Genomic DNA, 21406 nt, shown 5'->3' with positions numbered 1-21406 from the left:
CGTCACGCCGACGCAGGTACAAAGATTTTGTTACTCTTGGCTTCCAGAGAGGCTTGGCTCCCGTTTTCATACAAACAATTACCTGTTGAAAATTATCTCTGGTCTCTGCCACCTACAGAATTGTCTTCTGCCAGGCAGAAATCCCTTTCCCAGCGTCCTCTCCATTGCCCTCGCACTCTTTTTTCCTCTCCCAAAACGAATGGACTTATGCAATGCCTTCTAGATAGCGAGGCCATATCGTGCTGAATTTTCTTTATTACCTACAAGAGGCGAGCACGGAGCACAGATTGGGCACGAGTACTCCGTCGGTGTTCGGCTGGGACTCGAGTTCCATCAACGAGAATGTAAATCCCTGCCAAATGTTGGCGTGGCGCTCATCTCTTGTAGGCGACGTAGAAAATTCAGTGCTACGGCAGTGGTGCCTGATTCCGAGTTGCTCCCTGCAGAAAAGAGGGCTTCCCTCTTTCTCAAATGGAAAGAAGAAATGAACCCCCTTTTCTGGCTGCTCTAGAAAGTAATACCATTCACGAGTCGCTTTGTTAAAAGTCTTCCGTGGCTGTGCCTAAAGCGCCTAAGCGGGACTTTCTTTGCCGTTGCACTTGAGGCGTCGTGCCAACTTTGGCATCCTTTGTGCAGGACAACGGGGAAGTTCTGATGCCCGGGGACATTGCCAAGTGCCAGGAATACGGGGGCAAGAAGGCCCTCTTTGACCTCTCCGAACTGAAGCAGATGAAGGCCATGGCACCCCCAGGTGAGGTCGGGCATGCTGTCCGAGCGCTCTATTCCTGGCCGTACATTCTCCTTTACATTTGTTCGACGCACCATTACATGCAACTGAACTAGTAACTCAAATATTATGTGAAGCTAACATTTTGTGCATACCGTAGAATATTGTGCGTCCGCTCGTTCCGCACCAAGCACCCACCCCCAAAATATGAAACATCTGAAAAAATATGCAGAGTAGATATATATATGTAAAATTGATGACCCCACATGCACCCATCCCCTATTTTTTCGTGATTAGTATCTTCAATCTTTGAGTGGACGCTTGCTCGGTGTTTTACGGTAGTTATTCAGTTTTAAATTTTGGTCCTCACAGTTTTTTTGTTTTTTCAGACGAAAACTCTCTTTTGGCGAAAGTGATGCTAGCAGCAGGCACGGTTCGCTGTTTGGGTGGTAGAACCCGTTTCCAAGTGATTACAAGACGTTTGATGGTGTAACACCACCATCAAACAATGATGGACGTTTGATGGTGATGGCTCACTTCAGCACTGGCTCGACAGCACTGAACAAAAATGAGCGAGATGCTCCATTTTCCGGATGCCCGCTCATGCCTGCCAGCAACGTCGCATCACTGGAAAGTCTGGGAAAATTTGAATGCTTGGTTTTTGGCATCACCTTCATCTGCCATTTTCTCGATAGCTAGTCCGAATTTGGAGATAGCACTAGTAGCGTGCCGAAAAGAGCAAAGGCACGGCTTTCGGAAAATGGAGCTTGTTTGCACAGTTCATACAACTGTGGAGTCTCTTTAATATAAAATGTGGGATGATGTGTGTCGAGCGGTGTTATAGGCGTTATCAAATAAAATTATTGAAATATGCTACTCATTTGTGCACATAAAAGAAACGCATTACTGACTTGGGTTACCTAAAAATAAAAGAAATATGCTACCGTTTTCGATAAAAAGTAACGCACGTGACATTTTCATTACTTTTTATGGACTAAAATATTTTACTGTTTCGACGTTCCAGGTATGTAGAAACCCCAAACCTTAAGAAGTCCATGCAGAAATTAACATAATTACCTTACCTTTTTTTTTGGTTCTGATTTTGAAGGAATGTAGGACGAGCTCAAGAATACATGACTTGGGGCCTAAAACACTAAAATTGAAGCTTAATTTTTTTAGCTCTTGGGAAGAAGATACGATGAGTAACTGCGTAAAATTCCGTAAGAACGCCCACCGAAAATGAAGAGATAAATAATGAAAAACATGGAATGGGCTATTTTTGGGATGGCGATAGCAAAACTTTATCAAAAATTAAATATAAACATTGGGGCATCCGCTACAAACCATATGATGCGGGAACTGATACCGCAGATTGCGGACGCGGCAAATTCGCGTTTCACGATGCGATAAACATGTGCGAATTCGCTACGAACTCCTGTATCCCAGGAAGGGGTAGCGCAGGTTGTGGACGCAACAGATTCGCGTTTCACAGTGCAAAGAACCTGCGGAAATTCGCCGAAAACTAGCATCTTACAAGAACGGATACCGCAGATCGCTGACGCAGCAGATTCAAGTTCCGTGGTGCAATAAACACGCGGGAACCCGCTACAAACTTGCCAGTCATGAGAACCGATATCGCGCATGCAGATTTCATACAAAAACGCGGGAATCCGCTACAAACTCGCATGTCACGGGAATGAATACCCCAGATCGCGGACACAGCAGAATCGCATTTCACGATGCATGTGAGGATGGCAGCTTGGGTGAGTTGGTGCTATAACACTGTCGGAATTGAGGGTGTGAGGCTGGCTTTACTATGCGGGATCTTTGAGGCAGAAAGGATTGCACGGCTTAAAGATTCATGTGTCAGTGCCCCGTCCTTGACGTTATTAAACAAAGAGCAAGAATTTTCGGCGCGTGGGGAGATGAGACGCCAGTGAGATTCGGAAAATATTGTTGCGCCTCTTGCGAAGACAAAGAATGTAAAGCAATTTTGCAATCCTCGTTCCTTGCACATTAACCCAAAAATACAATTGAGTTGCAAGGCAACGCTGTGTGTCTCTTGGGTGTGTGTCCTGTTTATTTATTTATTTATTTATTTATTTATTTATTTTACCCTCAGGGCATGAGCATTACAGAGGGGGAAGTGGTTGCATGAGTTAAAAAAAAAACACAGACACAGATACACAGGAAAATACAATCAGTGAAGATCAGAAAAAAATGCGTTCCAAGGCTTTTTTAAAAAGAACATGATCTATGATGGAGACTACGGGTGCAGCCAGGTGGTTCCAGTCAAAGGATGTAGACGGTATGAAGGAATGGTGAAAGACGTTGGTGCGAGCATATGGGATGCCAACTTTGTGTTGATGGTCAAGTCTAGGTGAAACGTAAAGAGGAGGTATAATTAAATTATTACGCAGCGTGTCATTAGTGAAATAAATTTTATGAAACAAACTGAGACGGGCTACTTTTCTACGGGTTGATAATTCAGGGAGAGAAAGATTAGATTTCATAGTGCTTACGCTGGCAGTCCGATGGTAATTTGAAAATATAAATCTAACTGAACGATTTTGGACGGCTTCAATCAGATCAATTAGTACAGACTGACCAGGGTCCCAAACAGAACATGCATATTCAAGCTTTGATCGTACGAGGGTTTTATGAAGAATTAGCTTCAAAGACTGGGGTGCTAAAAAAAAATTCCTTTTAAGAAAACCTAGCATGCGATTAGCGTTGTTAATGATGTAGTTAATATGAGTCCTTCATGATAAATCAGATGTAATATGAACTCCTAAATACTTATAGACCGTAACTAATTCAAGGGGATGGTTATTTAGCGTATAATGGGGCTGAGATGAAGTACAACGGGACACTCTCATAACCTTACATTTGCTGGAATTTAGTACCATAGACCATGAGTCGCACCAGTTTGTAACAGAGTTAATATCGTTTTGTAGTATGTTAGAGTCAGAATCATTAGTAATTTCTCGATAAATAACGCAATCATCAGCAAATAAAGACATTTTTGAGGATACATGAGAGGGTAGCTCGTTAATGTATATAAGGAATAATAACGGACCGAGCACAGAACCTTGAGGAACACCTGATGTTACTGATACCATAGCAGAGCTTCTGTTATTTACGCTGACAAATTGTTTACGATTCGTTAGAAATGATTGTATCCACGTGAGAACCGCCTGATCAATATTTAGTTTACTAAGCTTGGACAAGAGCAAGGTATGAGGCACTTTATCAAAGGCCTTAGAGAAGTCTAGAAATACGCAATCTACTTTGGAGCAAACGTCAACGATGGAATGAAGGTCGTGCGTGAATGATACAAGTTGTGTTTCGCATGAGAATGTCTTTCGAAAGCCGTGCTGGAAGGGGCAAAAAAACTTATTTGATTCTAGAAAATTGACTATGTTAGAATAAATGATATGCTCTAAAATTTTGCTTGGGACACTGGTCAATGAAATCGGGCGAAAGTTTCGAGGGTTGAATTTATCACCTCCTTTGTGAACTGGGACCACCTTGGCTACCCTCCAGTCGTCTGGCAAAATACCTTGCTCTAAAGACTGGGAAAATATGCTCGCAAGAAGAATGGAGGAGTACATTCTAGTATTCTTCAAAAACTTGGAGTTTATACAGTCTATACCACATGATGAGGATAGTTTAAGGGAATCGATTATGTTCACAATGCCTTCAGGACTAATTGATATGGGGTACATTGGGAGGTAGTCATAGGACATGTATGTTTGATCATTATTTATAGGGAGGTCAGAAAAACAGCTGATAAAAATAGCATTGAGTTCATTGGCACACTCTTCACAAGAAATAGGGCTACCATCATCGGCTCTGAGCTCTACAACTGTACTACTTTTCTCTTTCGTGGTGTTCCAGAATTGACGGGGGTTATTAATTAGCATAGACGGTAATGTAGAATTAAAGTAAGTACTTTTCGCACTACACACAGCTGCCCTGTACAAATCAGCAGAGGCATGGTATGCGTCCCATCGGTCAGCTGTGGGTTTGCGCTTAGCGGCGCGGAAAAAACACTTTTTCTTGTTTCCAAGTCTCCCGATTGTTCTAGTGAACCATGGTGCATTTGAGTTCGAGTAAATTCTTTTGAGTGGGATGTGCGACTCAAGGAGCTCATTTACTTTTAGTTTGAATATATTCCAATTTTCGTTAACAGAACGCCTGAAAAAACCACTTAGAAAAGTGTCTAAAAACAATGCCAATTCACAGTTAATAGCATTGAAGTTTGCTTTACTATAATCCCGTATTGTTTTAATAGTATTGGAAGTAGCTTGTAAAGGTATATTTAAATCAATATGTAGCAAGCAGTGGTCGCTCAAACCAGGCAGGTACAAAATAGATGATACTAAGTCTGGACATGTTGTCAACACAAGATCTAAAATATTTGCGGAGGTAGAAGTAATTCGTGTAGGTTGATCAACTAGTTGAGAAAAATTGAACTCGGAACATAAGTTAATGAAATCATTCCCTTCTGATGAAAATGGGTGGACAGTAGGTGGCGTAGTAGACCACTTAATGCTAGGATAATTAAAATCACCGAGGAGAATAATTTGTGACGTAGGAAACCGACTAACGATTGCATTAACCGAATCATGTAATTGTTCACAAAAGGAAGACGAAGCGTTGGGTGGTCGATAGCACACACCCAAAATTAATTGCTTGTAGTTTACAGTTACGCTGACCCAAAGCATTTCCAAGTCAGTTAAAACATCGACAACGTTTGAGACTATACCATCGGCCACAGCTATAAGAACTCCACCACCCATTCTTTCACCTCGATCCTGCCGATATACGTTAAATTTCTTACCGCACGTAAATATTTCACTGCTCGAAATTCTACTAGATAGCCATGTTTCAGTTAACAAAATAATTTCGCAGTCAGAAGAATCAATAATTGAACTAAGATCGTCTCGGCAGCGCATGACGCTCCGAATATTGCAAAAGAGTAAAGGAACATCACGTGCCTTGAGGCAGCGGCTTGAACCAATCCCCCCAAAATCCTATCTGGACGTCGCCCCGGTCGATGCTGAAGCCCCGCTGTTTTCGGCTTCGTCACGAACTGGCCGCACGGCGCCAGCGGTAACGACCTCGTAAACGTTGTCCTTAGCGAAGTCGTAAGCGTATATCTTTTTGTTGATGTGCAATTTGTTATATTTTAGTTTAAACGCAGCTTTTTTTGATTTTCCGAAATCAATTAGTTTAGATCTAGCTTGGCGTGTCGCCGGTGAAAAATCTTCACTGACCGATAAACCGCTACCTTTGATAGCAGCTCTCGACTGAAGGACACTATCTTTTGTTTTGAATGACTCGAATTTGACGATAACAGGCCGACATTTATCTTTACAAAAAGAGCCTAATCTGTGGGCGCGGGCAATGTTTTCGCAAGGAATTCCCAGATCGGAAAGAACATTGACAACCTTTCTTTCAGTAAGCGACCAAGTTTCAGCGGGAGAATCAGCAATGCCGTGAAATATCAAGTTGTCACGACGTGACCGGTCTTCTATTTTATCAAGACGAGAGCGGAAAACAACAGCTTCATCCTGAAGGTGCTCGATGTTCTGGCGCGTGGCGCTTAGCTCCCGCTGAACTTCGTTAATCGTCAGTGCTCCAGACTTGACTGCCGCTAGCCTTTCGTCAATAGAGCTTAGTCTACTTTCAATCTTTGTCTGGTTTGCCTTTAATTCGTTCACTGTACTTATTATGCCGGCCTGTCCTTCCTCAAATTTGATAGAACGAGTGTTTAGCTCTTGTAATAAACAAAACATTTCATTGAATTGCTTAGCCTGGGCATCCGACATAGGACCTGGATTCATTTCCACATCCCCAGATAGCAACAGTAGCTTCAAAACATCAAAACACTGACATGTCAGAACCAGTAACGTTTGTGGGCATGGGAACAGAATAAGTAACACGTCGTCTGACTTCTTACAATGTAAAGAAGGAACAGAACCAACCTGCATGAGCAAGAACGGAGGGGTGTTATCCATCCGCATGGTGCAGCTGTTCCCATGCCCACTACGAAGGTGAACGCTCTCCCAAGCGCTTTTGTTGAAGATCGGAGACGTTGTCGATGTCGATGAAGATGCCCTGACGATGCGATGCAAACTGAAGAGGCCCAAAGTGCTGACCGGTGCATCGCTGAAATCCTTGGGCGTTACCGCGGGCGACGTAGCAAAGACGTTTGCTGCCGGACACTGATATGTCGCCCCGCCAGCCAGGGGAAGGAAAGCGAGTATCTGCATGAGCAAGAACGGAGGGGTGTTATCCATCCGCATGGTGCAGCTGTTCCCATGCCCACTACGAAGGTGAACGCTCTCCCAAGCGCTTTTGTTGAAGATCGGAGACGTTGTCGATGTCGATGAAGATGCCCTGACGATGCGATGCAAACTGAAGAGGCCCAAAGTGCTGACCGGCCCATCGCTGAAATCCTTGGGCGTTACCGCGGGCGACGTAGCAAAGACGTTTGCTGCCGGACACTGATATGTCGCCCCGCCAGCCAGGGGAAGGAAAGCGAGTATCTGCATGAGCAAGAACGGAGGGGTGTTATCCATCCGCATGGTGCAGCTGTTCCCATGCCCACTACGAAGGTGAACGCTCTCCCAAGCGCTTTTGTTGAAGATCGGAGACGTTGTCGATGTCGATGAAGATGCCCTGACGATGCGATGCAAACTGAAGAGGCCCAAAGTGCTGACCGGCCCATCGCTGAAATCCTTGGGCGTTACCGCGGGCGACGTAGCAAAGACGTTTGCTGCCGGACACTGATATGTCGCCCCGCCAGCCAGGGGAAGGAAAGCGAGTATCTGCATGAGCAAGAACGGAGGGGTGTTATCCATCCGCATGGTGCAGCTGTTCCCATGCCCACTGTTGTTGTTACTATGCTTCACGCGGGAACAACTCTTGTGGTACGGGAATCGATATTGCATGTGCAGATCGCAGACGAAAACGCAGGAATCCGCTATGAACTCTCACGTTACAGGAACGTATATTGCAAATAGCAGGCACAGCAGATTCGCATTTTATGGTTAAATATACTACACGCGGGAACAACTGGCGTGTTATGGGAGCCGGTATGGTGCACGCAGATTGCGACAAAAACGTGGGAATCCGCTATGAACTTGCCTGTCAGACATACCAATATTGCAGATAGCGCAATTGATGCAATTCCCGTCAGACATTGCATGACGTCCGACGGGAATGGGGGGTAGGCAATGTTTTGGAAGTTTAGAGCACAGCTCTTATGCACCCGTTTCCGGGTTGAGCAGCATCGGCGTAACCGCGCTAAATTTAGTAGGAAGATTGACATCACGTGAAATCAACACCAATTCAATTCCCCGCTATATTTAGCGGGGAAATTCAGTTTCCCTGCTAGAGTTAGCGGACAAGTTCAGTTTTTCCGCTAGAGTTAGCAGACAAATTCAGTTTCTCCACTAGATTTAGCAGGAAAATTGACGCCACGTTACCTCAACACCAATTCAATTCTCCGCTAAATTTATCGGGGAAATTCAGTTTCTCCGCTGGATTTAGTGGACAAATTCAGTTTCTGATTTAGCAGGAAAATTGATGTCACAAAACCTCAACACCGATTCAATTCCCCGCTATATTTAGCGGGGAAATTCAGTTTCCCTGCTAGAGTTAGCGGACAAGTTCAGTTTTTCCACTAGAGTTAGCAGACAAATTCAGTTTCTCCACTAGATTTAGCAGGAAAATTGACGCCACGTTACCTCAACACCAATTCAATTCTCCGCTAAATTTATCGGGGAAATTCAGTTTCTCCGCTGGATTTAGCGGACAAATTCAGTTTCTGATTTAGCAGGAAAATTGATGTCACAAAACCTCAACACCGATTCAATTCCCCGCTATATTTAGCGGGGAAATTCAGTTTCCCTGCTAGAGTTAGCAGACAAGTGCAGTTTTTCCACTAGAGTTAGCAGACAAATTCAGTTTCTCCACTAGATTTAGCAGGAAAATTGATGCCACGTGACCTCAACACCAATTCAATTCTCCGCTAAATTTATCAGGGAAATTCAGTTTCTCCGCTGGATTTAGCCGACAAATTCAGTTTCTGACTTAGCAGGAAAATTGATGTCACAAAACCTCAACACCGATTCAATTCCCCGCTATATTTAGCGGGGAAATTCAGTTTCCCTGCTAGAGTTAGCGGACAAGTTCAGTTTTTCCACTAGAGTTAGCAGACAAATTCAGTTTCTCCACTAGATTTAGCAGGAAAATTGACGCCACGTGACCTCAACACCAATTCGATTCTCCGCTAAATTTATCAGGGAAATTCAGTTTCTCCGCTGGATTTAGCCGACAAATTCAGTTTCTGATTTAGCAGGAAAATTGATGTCACAAAACCTCAACACCGATTCAATTCCCCGCTATATTTAGGGGGGAAATTCAGTTTCCCTGCTAGAGTTAGCGGACAAGTTCAGTTTTTCCACTAGAGTTAGCAGACAAATTCAGTTTCTCCACTAGATTTAGCAGGAAAATTGACGCCACGTGACCTCAACACCAATTCAATTCTCCGCTAAATTTATCAGGGAAATTCAGTTTCTCCGCTGGATTTAGCCGACAAATTCAGTTTCTGACTTAGCAGGAAAATTGATGTCACAAAACCTCAACACCGATTCAATGCCCCGCTATATTTAGCGGGGAAATTCAGTTTCCCTGCTAGAGTTAGCGGACAAGTTCAGTTTTTCCACTAGAGTTAGCAGACAAATTCAGTTTCTCCACTAGATTTAGCAGGAAAATTGACGCCACGTGACCTCAACACCAATTCAATTCTCCGCTAAATTTATCAGGGAAATTCAGTTTCTCCGCTGGATTTAGCCGACAAATTCAGTTTCTGATTTAGCAGGAAAATTGATGTCACAAAACCTCAACACCGATTCAATTCCCCGCTATATTTAGGGGGGAAATTCAGTTTCCCTGCTAGAGTTAGCGGACAAGTTCAGTTTTTCCACTAGAGTTAGCAGACAAATTCAGTTTCTCCACTAGATTTAGCAGGAAAATTGACGCCACGTTACCTCAACACCAATTCAATTCTCCGCTAAATTTATCAGGGAAATTCAGTTTCTCCGCTGGATTTAGCCGACAAATTCAGTTTCTGACTTAGCAGGAAAATTGATGTCACAAAACCTCAACACCAATTCAATTCCCCGCTATATTTAGCGGGGAAATTCAGTTTTCCTGCTAGAGTTAGCGGACAAGTTCAGTTTTTCCACTAGAGTTAGCAGACAAATTCAGTTTCTCCACTAGATTTAGCAGGAAAATTGACGCCACGTGACCTCAACACCAATTCAATTCTCCGCTAAATTTATCAGGGAAATTCAGTTTCTCCGCTGGATTTAGCCGACAAATTCAGTTTCTGATTTAGCAGGAAAATTGATGTCACAAAACCTCAACACCGATTCAATTCCCCGCTATATTTAGGGGGGAAAATTCAGTTTCCCTGCTAGAGTTAGCGGACAAGTTCAGTTTTTCCACTAGAGTTAGCAGACAAATTCAGTTTCTCCACTAGATTTAGCAGGAAAATTGACGCCACGTGACCTCAACACCAATTCGATTCTCCGCTAAATTTATCAGGGAAATTCAGTTTCTCCGCTGGATTTAGCCGACAAATTCAGTTTCTGACTTAGCAGGAAAATTGATGTCACAAAACCTCAACACCGATTCAATTCCCCGCTATATTTAGCGGGGAAATTCAGTTTCCCTGCTAGAGTTAGCGGACAAGTTCAGTTTTTCCACTAGAGTTAGCAGACAAATTCAGTTTCTCCACTAGATTTAGCAGGAAAATTGACGCCACGTGACCTCAACACCAATTCAATTCTCCGCTAAATTTATCAGGGAAATTCAGTTTCTCCGCTGGATTTAGCCGACAAATTCAGTTTCTGATTTAGCAGGAAAATTGATGTCACAAAACCTCAACACCGATTCAATTCCCCGCTATATTTAGGGGGGAAATTCAGTTTCCCTGCTAGAGTTAGCGGACAAGTTCAGTTTTTCCACTAGAGTTAGCAGACAAATTCAGTTTCTCCACTAGATTTAGCAGGAAAATTGACGCCACGTTACCTCAACACCAATTCAATTCTCCGCTAAATTTATCGGGGAAATTCAGTTTCTCCGCTGGATTTAGCCGACAAATTCAGTTTCTGACTTAGCAGGAAAATTGATGTCACAAAACCTCAACACCGATTCAATTCCCCGCTATATTTAGCGGGGAAATTCAGTTTCCCTGCTAGAGTTAGCGGACAAGTTCAGTTTTTCCACTAGAGTTAGCAGACAAATTCAGTTTCTCCACTAGATTTAGCAGGAAAATTGACGCCACGTGACCTCAACACCAATTCAATTCTCCGCTAAATTTATCAGGGAAATTCAGTTTCTCCGCTGGATTTAGCCGACAAATTCAGTTTCTGATTTAGCAGGAAAATTGATGTCACAAAACCTCAACACCGATTCAATTCCCCGCTATATTTAGGGGGGAAATTCAGTTTCCCTGCTAGAGTTAGCGGACAAGTTCAGTTTTTCCACTAGAGTTAGCAGACAAATTCAGTTTCTCCACTAGATTTAGCAGGAAAATTGACGCCACGTTACCTCAACACCAATTCAATTCTCCGCTAAATTTATCGGGGAAATTCAGTTTCTCCGCTGGATTTAGCGGACAAATTCAGTTTCTGATTTAGCAGGAAAATTGATGTCACAAAACCTCAACACCGATTCAATTCCCCGCTATATTTAGCGGGGAAATTCAGTTTCCCTGCTAGAGTTAGCGGACAAGTTCAGTTTTTCCACTAGAGTTAGCAGACAAATTCAGTTTCTCCACTAGATTTAGCAGGAAAATTGACGCCACGTGACCTCAACACCAATTCAATTCTCCGCTAAATTTATCAGGGAAATTCAGTTTCTCCGCTGGATTTAGCCGACAAATTCAGTTTCTGATTTAGCAGGAAAATTGATGTCACAAAACCTCAACACCGATTCAATTCCCCGCTATATTTAGCGGGGAAATTCAGTTTCCCTGCTAGAGTTAGCGGACAAGTTCAGTTTTTCCACTAGAGTTAGCAGACAAATTCAGTTTCTCCACTAGATTTAGCAGGAAAATTGACGCCACGTGACTTCAACACCAATTCAATTCTCCGCTAAATTTATCAGGGAAATTCAGTTTCTCCGCTGGATTTAGCCGACAAATTCAGTTTCTGATTTAGCAGGAAAATTGATGTCACAAAACCTCAACACCGATTCAATTCCCCGCTATATTTAGGGGGGAAATTCAGTTTCCCTGCTAGAGTTAGTGGACAAGTTCAGTTTTTCCACTAGAGTTAGCAGACAAATTCAGTTTCTCCACTAGATTTAGCAGGAAAATTGACGCCACGTGACCTCAACACCAATTCAATTCTCCGCTAAATTTATCAGGGAAATTCAGTTTCTCCGCTGGATTTAGCGGACAAATTCAGTTTCTGATTTAGCAGGAAAATTGATGTCACAAAACCTCAACACCGATTCAATTCCCCGCTATATTTAGCGGGGAAATTCAGTTTCTCTGCTAGAGTTAGCGGACAAGTTCAGTTTTTCCACTAGAGTTAGCAGACAAATTCAGTTTCTCCACTAGATTTAGCAGGAAAATTGACGCCACGTGACCTCAACACCAATTCAATTGTCCGCTAAATTTATCAGGGAAATTCAGTTTCTCGCTGGATTTAGCGGACAAATTCAGTTTCTGATTTAGCAGGAAAATTGATGTCACAAAACCTCAACACCGATTCAATTCCCCGCTATATTTAGGGGGGAAATTCAGTTTCCCTACTAGAGTTAGCGGACAAGTTCAGTTTTTCCACTAGAGTTAGCAGACAAATTCAGTTTCTCCACTAGATTTAGCAGGAAAATTGACGCCACGTGACCTCAACACCAATTCAATTCTCCGCTAAATTTATCAGGGAAATTCAGTTTCTCCGCTGGATTTAGCGGACAAATTCAGTTTCTGATTTAGCAGGAAAATTGATGTCACAAAACCTCAACACCGATTCAATTCCCCGCTATATTTAGGGGGGAAATTCAGTTTCCCTACTAGAGTTAGCGGACAAGTTCAGTTTTTCCACTAGAGTTAGCAGACAAATTCAGTTTCTCCACTAGATTTAGCAGGAAAATTGACGCCACGTGACCTCAACACCAATTCAATTCTCCGCTAAATTTATCAGGGAAATTCAGTTTCTCCGCTGGATTTAGCGGACAAATTCAGTTTCTGATTTACCAGGAAAATTGATGTCACAAAACCTCAACACCGATTCAATTCCCCGCTGTATTTTGCGGGGAAATTCAGTTTCCCTGCTAGAGTTAGCGGACAAGTTCAGTTTTTCCACTAGAGTTAGCAGACAAATTCAGTTTCTCCACTGCATTTAGCAGGAAAATTGGCGCCACGTTACCTCAACACCAATTCAATTCTCCGCTAAATTTATCAGGGAAATTCAGTTTCTCCACTGGATTTAGCGGGCAAATTCAGTTTCTGATTTAGCAGGAAAATTGATGTCACAAAACCTCAACACCGATTCAATTCCCCGCTATATTTAGCGGGGAAATTCAGTTTCCCTGCTGGAGTTAGCGGACAAGTTCAGTTTTTCCACTAGAGTTAACAGACAAATTCAGTTTATCCACTAGATTTAGCAGGAAAATTGACGCCACGTTACCTCAACACCAATTCAATTCTCCGCTAAATTTATCAGGGAAATTCAGTTTCTCCGCTGGATTTAGCGGACAAATTCAGTTTCTGATTTAGCAGGAAAATTGATGTCACAAAACCTCAACACCGATTCAATTCCCCGCTATATTTAGCGGGGAAATTCAGTTTCCCTGCTAGAGTTAGCGGATAAGTTCAGTTTTTCCACTAGAGTTAACAGACAAATTCAGTTTCTCCACTAGATTTAGCAGGAAAATTGACGCCACGTTACCTCAACACCAATTCAATTCTCCGCTAAATTTATCAGGGAAATTTAGTTTCTCCGCTGGATTTAGCGGACAAATTCAGTTTCTGATTTAGCAGGAAAATTGATGTCACAAAACCTCAACACCGATTCAATTCCCCGCTATATTTAGCGGGGAAATTCAGTTTTCCTGCTAGAGTTAACGGACAAGTTCAGTTTTTCCACTAGAGTTAGCAGACAAATTCAGTTTCTCCACTAGATTTAGCAGGAAAATTGACGCCACGTTACCTCAACACCAATTCAATTCTCCGCTAAATTTATCAGGGAAATTCAGTTTCCCCGCTGGATTTAGCGGACAAATTCAGTTTCTGATTTAGCAGGAAAATTGATGTCACAAAACCTCAACACCGATTCAATTCCCCGCTATATTTAGCGGGGAAATTCAGTTTCCCTGCTAGAGTTAGCGGACAAGTTCAGTTTTTCCACTAGAGTTAGCAGACAAATTCAGTTTCTCCACTAGATTTAGCAGGAAAATTGACGCCACGTGACCTCAACACCAATTCGATTCTCCGCTAAATTTATCAGGGAAATTCAGTTTCTCCGCTGGATTTAGCCGACAAATTCAGTTTCTGATTTAGCAGGAAAATTGATGTCACAAAACCTCAACACCGATTCAATTCCCCGCTATATTTAGGGGGGAAATTCAGTTTCCCTGCTAGAGTTAGCGGACAAGTTCAGTTTTTCCACTAGAGTTAGCAGACAAATTCAGTTTCTCCACTAGATTTAGCAGGAAAATTGACGCCACGTGACCTCAACACCAATTCAATTCTCCGCTAAATTTATCAGGGAAATTCAGTTTCTCCGCTGGATTTAGCCGACAAATTCAGTTTCTGACTTAGCAGGAAAATTGATGTCACAAAACCTCAACACCGATTCAATGCCCCGCTATATTTAGCGGGGAAATTCAGTTTCCCTGCTAGAGTTAGCGGACAAGTTCAGTTTTTCCACTAGAGTTAGCAGACAAATTCAGTTTCTCCACTAGATTTAGCAGGAAAATTGACGCCACGTGACCTCAACACCAATTCAATTCTCCGCTAAATTTATCAGGGAAATTCAGTTTCTCCGCTGGATTTAGCCGACAAATTCAGTTTCTGATTTAGCAGGAAAATTGATGTCACAAAACCTCAACACCGATTCAATTCCCCGCTATATTTAGGGGGGAAATTCAGTTTCCCTGCTAGAGTTAGCGGACAAGTTCAGTTTTTCCACTAGAGTTAGCAGACAAATTCAGTTTCTCCACTAGATTTAGCAGGAAAATTGACGCCACGTTACCTCAACACCAATTCAATTCTCCGCTAAATTTATCAGGGAAATTCAGTTTCTCCGCTGGATTTAGCCGACAAATTCAGTTTCTGACTTAGCAGGAAAATTGATGTCACAAAACCTCAACACCAATTCAATTCCCCGCTATATTTAGCGGGGAAATTCAGTTTTCCTGCTAGAGTTAGCGGACAAGTTCAGTTTTTCCACTAGAGTTAGCAGACAAATTCAGTTTCTCCACTAGATTTAGCAGGAAAATTGACGCCACGTGACCTCAACACCAATTCAATTCTCCGCTAAATTTATCAGGGAAATTCAGTTTCTCTGCTGGATTTAGCCGACAAATTCAGTTTCTGATTTAGCAGGAAAATTGATGTCACAAAACCTCAACACCGATTCAATTCCCCGCTATATTTAGGGGGGAAAATTCAGTTTCCCTGCTAGAGTTAGCGGACAAGTTCAGTTTTTCCACTAGAGTTAGCAGACAAATTCAGTTTCTCCACTAGATTTAGCAGGAAAATTGACGCCACGTGACCTCAACACCAATTCGATTCTCCGCTAAATTTATCAGGGAAATTCAGTTTCTCCGCTGGATTTAGCCGACAAATTCAGTTTCTGACTTAGCAGGAAAATTGATGTCACAAAACCTCAACACCGATTCAATTCCCCGCTATATTTAGCGGGGAAATTCAGTTTCCCTGCTAGAGTTAGCGGACAAGTTCAGTTTTTCCACTAGAGTTAGCAGACAAATTCAGTTTGTCCACTAGATTTAGCAGGAAAATTGACGCCACGTGACCTCAACACCAATTCAATTCTCCGCTAAATTTATCAGGGAAATTCAGTTTCTCCGCTGGATTTAGCGGACAAATTCAGTTTCTGATTTAGCAGGAAAATTGATGTCACAAAACCTCAACACCGATTCAATTCCCCGCTATATTTAGCGGGGAAATTCAGTTTCTCTGCTAGAGTTAGCGGACAAGTTCAGTTTTTCCACTAGAGTTAGCAGACAAATTAAGTTTCTCCACTAGATTTAGCAGGAAAATTGACGCCACGTGACCTCAACACCAATTCAATTCTCCGCTAAATTTATCAGGGAAATTCAGTTTCTCCGCTGGATTTAGCGGACAAATTCAGTTTCTGATTTAGCAGGAAAATTGATGTCACAAAACCTCAACACCGATTCAATTCCCCGCTATATTTAGGGGGGAAATTCAGTTTCCCTGCTAGAGTTAGCGGACAAGTTCAGTTTTTCCACTAGAGTTAGCAGACAAATTCAGTTTCTCCACTAGATTTAGCAGGAAAATTGACGCCACGTGACCTCAACACCAATTCGATTCTCCGCTAAATTTATCAGGGAAATTCAATTTCTCCGCTGGATTTAGCGGACAAATTCAGTTTCTGATTTACCAGGAAAATTGATGTCACAAAACCTCAACACCGATTCAATTCCCCGCTGTATTTTGCGGGGAAATTCAGTTTCCCTGCTAGAGTTAGCGGACAAGTTCAGTTTTTCCACTAGAGTTAGCAGACAAATTCAGTTTCTCCACTGCATTTAGCAGGAAAATTGGCGCCACGTTACCTCAACACCAATTCAATTCTCCGCTAAATTTATCAGGGAAATTCAGTTTCTCCACTGGATTTAGCGGGCAAATTCAGTTTCTGATTTAGCAGGAAAATTGATGTCACAAAACCTCAACACCGATTCAATTCCCCGCTATATTTAGCGGGGAAATTCAGTTTCCCTGCTAGAGTTAGCGGACAAGTTCAGTTTTTTCACTAGAGTTAACAGACAAATTCAGTTTATCCACTAGATTTAGCAGGAAAATTGACGCCACGTTACCTCAACACCAATTCAATTCTCCGCTAAATTTATCAGGGAAATTCAGTTTCTCCGCTGGATTTAGCGGACAAATTCAGTTTCTGATTTAGCAGGAAAATTGATGTCACAAAACCTCAACACCGATTCAATTCCCCGCTATATTTAGCGGGGAAATTCAGTTTCCCTGCTAGAGTTAGCGGACAAGTTCAGTTTTTCCACTAGAGTTAACAGACAAATTCAGTTTCTCCACTAGATTTAGCAGGAAAATTGACGCCACGTTACCTCAACACCAATTCAATTCTCCGCTAAATTTATCAGGGAAATTCAGTTTCTCTGCTGGATTTAGCGGACAAATTCAGTTTCTGATTTAGCAGGAAAATTGATGTCACAAAACCTCAACACCGATTCAATTCCCCGCTATATTTAGCGGGGAAATTCAGTTTTCCTGCTAGAGTTAACGGACAAGTTCAGTTTTTCCACTAGAGTTAGCAGACAAATTCAGTTTCTCCACTAGATTTAGCAGGAAAATTGACGCCACGTTACCTCAATACCAATTCAATTCTCCGCTAAATTTATCAGGGAAATTCAGTTTCCCCGCTGGATTTAGCGGACAAATTCAGTTTCTGATTTAGCAGGAAAATTGATGTCACAAAACCTCAACACCGATTCAATTCCCCGCTATATTTAGCGGGGAAATTCAGTTTCCCTGCTAGAGTTAGCGGACAAGTTCAGTTTTTCCACTAGAATTAGCAGACAAATTCAGTTTCTCCACTAGATTTAGCAGGAAAATTGACGCCACGTGACCTCAACACCAATTCAATTCTCCGCTAAATTTATCAGGGAAATTCAGTTTCTCCGCTGGATTTAGCGGACAAATTCAGTTTCTGATTTAGCAGGAAAATTGATGTCACAAAACCTCAACACCAATTCAATTCCCCGCTATATTTTGCGGGGAAATTCAGTTTCCCTGCTATAGTTAGCGGACAAGTTCAGTTTTTCCACTAGAGTTAGCAGACAAATTCAGTTTGTCCACTAGATTTAGCAGGAAAATTGACGCCACGTTACCTAAACACCAATTCAATTCTCCGCTAAATTTATCAGGGAAATTCAGTTTCCCCGCTGGATTTAGCGGACAAATTCAGTTTTTGATTTAGCAGGAAAATTGATGTCACAAAACCTCAACACCTATTCAATTCCCCGCTATATTTAGCGGGGAAATTCAGTTTGCCTGCTAGAGTTAGCGGACAAGTTCAGTTTTTCCACTAGAGTTAGCAGACAAATTCAGTTTCTCCACTAGATTTAGCAGGAAAATTGACGCCACGTGACCTCAACACCAATTCAATTCTCCGCTAAATTTATCAGGGAAATTCAGTTTCTCCGCTGGATTTAGCGGACAAATTCAGTTTCTGATTTAGCAGAAAAATTGATGTCACAAAACCTCAACACCAATTCAATTCCCCGCTATATTTTGCGGAAAATTCAGTTTCCCTGCTATAGTTAGCGGACAAGTTCAGTTTTTCCACTAGAGTTAGCAGACAAATTCAGTTTGTCCACTAGATTTAGCAGGAAAATTGACGCCACGTTACCTAAACACCAATTCAATTCTCCGCTAAATTTATCAGGGAAATTCAGTTTCCCCGCTGGATTTAGCGGACAAATTCAGTTTCTGATTTAGCAGGAAAATTGATGTCACAAAACCTCAACACCTATTCAAGTCCCCGCTATATTTTGCGGGGAAATTCAGTTTCCCTGCTATAGTTAGCGGACAAGTTCAGTTTTTCCACTAGAGTTAGCAGACAAATTCAGTTTGTCCACTAGATTTAGCAGGAAAATTGACGCCACGTTACCTAAACACCAATTCAATTCTCCGCTAAATTTATCAGGGAAATTCAGTTTCCCCGCTGGATTTAGCGGACAAATTCAGTTTCTGATTTAGCAGGAAAATTGATGTCACAAAACCTCAACACCTATTCAATTCCCCGCTATATTTAGCGGGGAAATTCAGTTTGCCTGCTAGAGTTAGCGGACAAGTTCAGTTTTTTCACTAGAGTTAGCAGGCAAATTCAGTTTCTCCACTAGATTTAGCAGGAAAATTGACGCCACGTGACCTCAACACCAATTCAATTCTCCGCTAAATTTATCAGGGAAATTCAGTTTCCCCGCTGGATTTAGCGGACAAATTCAGTTTCTGATTTAGCAGGAAAATTGATGTCACAAAACCTCAACACCTATTCAATTCCCCGCTATATTTAGCGGGGAAATTCTGTTTGCCTGCTAGAGTTAGCGGACAAGTTCAGTTTTTTCACTAGAGTTAGCAGGCAAATTCAGTTTCTCCACTAGATTTAGCAGGAAAATTGACGCCACGTGACCTCAACACCAATTCAATTCTCCGCTAAATTTATCAGGGAAATTCAGTTTCCCCACTGGATTTAGCGGACAAATTCAGTTTCTGATTTAGCAGGAAAATTGATGTCACAAAACCTCAACACCTATTCAATTCCCCGCTATATTTAGCGGGGAAATTCAGTTTGCCTGCTAGAGTTAGCGGACAAGTTCAGTTTTCTCACTAGAGTTAGCAGGCAAATTCAGTTTCTCCACTAGATTTAGCAGGAAAATTGACGCCACGTGACCTCAACACCAATTCAATTCTCCGCTAAATTTATCAGGGAAATTCAGTTTCCCCGCTGGATTTAGCGGACAAATTCAGTTTCTGATTTAGCAGAAAAATTGATGTCACAAAACCTCAACACCTATTCAATTCCCCGCTATATTTAGCGGGGAAATTCAGTTTGCCTGCTAGAGTTAGCGGACAAGTTCAGTTTTTCCACTAGAGTTAGCAGACAAATTCAGTTTCTCCACTAGATTTAGCAGGAAAATTGACGCCACGTGACCTCAACACCAATTCAATTCTCCGCTAAATTTATCAGGGAAATTCAGTTTCCCCGCTGGATTTAGCGGACAAATTCAGTTTCTGATTTAGCAGAAAAATTGATGTCACAAAACCTCAACACCAATTCAATTCCCCGCTATATTTTGCGGAAAAATTCAGTTTCCCTGCTATAGTTAGCGGACAAGTTCAGTTTTTCCACTAGAGTTAGCAGACAAATTCAGTTTCTCCACTAGATTTAGCAGGAAAATTGACGCCACGTGACCTCAACACCAATTCAATTCTCCGCTAAATTTATCAGGGAAATTCAGTTTCCCCGCTGGATTTAGCGGACAAATTCAGTTTCTGATTTAGCAGGAAAATTGATGTCACAAAACCTCAACACCTATTCAATTCCCCGCTATATTTAGTGGGGAAATTCAGTTTGCCTGCTAGAGTTAGCGGACAAGTTCAGTTTTTTCACTAGAGTTAGCAGGCAAATTCAGTTTCTCCACTAGATTTAGCAGGAAAATTGACGCCACGTTACCTCAACACCAATTCAATTCTCCGCTAAATTTATCAGGGAAATTCAGTTTCTCCGCTGGATTTAGCGGACAAATTCAGTTTCTGATTTAGCTGGAAAATTGATGTCACAAAACCTCAACACCGATTCAATTCCCCGCTATATTTAGCGGGGAAATTCAGTTTCCCTGGTATAGTTAGCGGACAAGTTCAGTTTTTCCACTAGAGTTAGCAGACAAATTCAGTTTCTCCACTAGATTTAGCAGGAAAATTGACGCCACGTTACCTCAACACCAATTCAATTCTCCGCTAAATTTATCAGGGAAATTCAGTTTCCCCGCTGGATTTAGCGGACAAATTCAGTTTCTGATTTAGCAGAAAAATTGATGTCACAAAACCTCAACACCAATTCAATTCCCCGCTATATTTAGCGGGGAAATTCAGTTTCCCTGCTGGAGTTAGCGGACAAGTTCAGTTTTTCCTCTAGAGTTAGCAGACAAATTCAGTTTCTCCACTAGATTTAGCAGGAAAATTGACGCCACGTTACCTCAACACCAATTCAATTTCTGCTAAATTTATCAGGGAAATTCAGTTTCTCTGCTGGATTTAGCGGACAAATTCCGTTTCTGATTTAGCAGGAAAATTTATGTCACAAAACCTCAACACCGATTCAATTCCCCGCTATATTTAGCAGGGAAATTCAGTTTCCCTGCTAGAGTTAGCGGACAAGTTCAGTTTTTCCTCTAGAGTTAGCAGACAAATTCAGTTTCTCCACTAGATTTAGCAGGAAAATTGACGCCACATGACCTCAACACCAATTCAATTCTCCGCTAAATTTATCAAGGAAATTCAGTTTCTCCGCTGGATTTAGCAGACAAATTCAGTTTCTGATTTAGCAGGAAAATTGATGTCACGTGACCTCAACACCGATTCAATTACCTGCAGAGAAACTGAATTTGTTCATTGGTGACGTGACACCAAGTAACCTTTATTTTGAGAAGAAATCTGTTATTGCTGCCTGCTTTCTGGACGACATTTAGGGGAAGACGGCAACTTTTTTTAGCGCGGTCGAGTGCATAACCGCACTCGCAAATGTCAGAGAGAGCTACGCATCCCGTGCGCTGACAATTTAGCACAGCAAGGCCTCTTCTACTTTCGGGTACACCACCTTCCACAGCCGCTCTCTTTTCGCGTTGAAC

The 21406-nt window shown here is 42.1% G+C and overlaps 1 protein-coding gene across 1 annotated transcript in view; it reads left to right on the top strand.

Annotated features, from left to right (window-relative positions):
* LOC115318098 (ATP-dependent DNA helicase 2 subunit 1) overlaps positions 1–21406 on the top strand; it is a 43009-nt gene that overhangs the window by 13935 nt on the left and 7668 nt on the right. Inside the window, exon 10 of the mRNA XM_029977814.4 lies at positions 637–751. Within this exon, the coding sequence (XP_029833674.2) occupies positions 637–751 (115 nt within the window). The remainder of the gene's footprint in view (positions 1–636; positions 752–21406) is intronic.

The sequence above is a fragment of the Ixodes scapularis genome, unplaced genomic scaffold, assembly GCF_016920785.2.
Source record: "Ixodes scapularis isolate PalLabHiFi unplaced genomic scaffold, ASM1692078v2 PGA_scaffold7__128_contigs__length_106722199, whole genome shotgun sequence".
In the NCBI taxonomy this organism is placed as follows: domain Eukaryota; kingdom Metazoa; phylum Arthropoda; class Arachnida; order Ixodida; family Ixodidae; genus Ixodes; species Ixodes scapularis.
The sequence above is the reverse complement of the archived record's forward strand: the minus strand, read 5'-3'. Positions and strand labels throughout refer to the sequence as shown.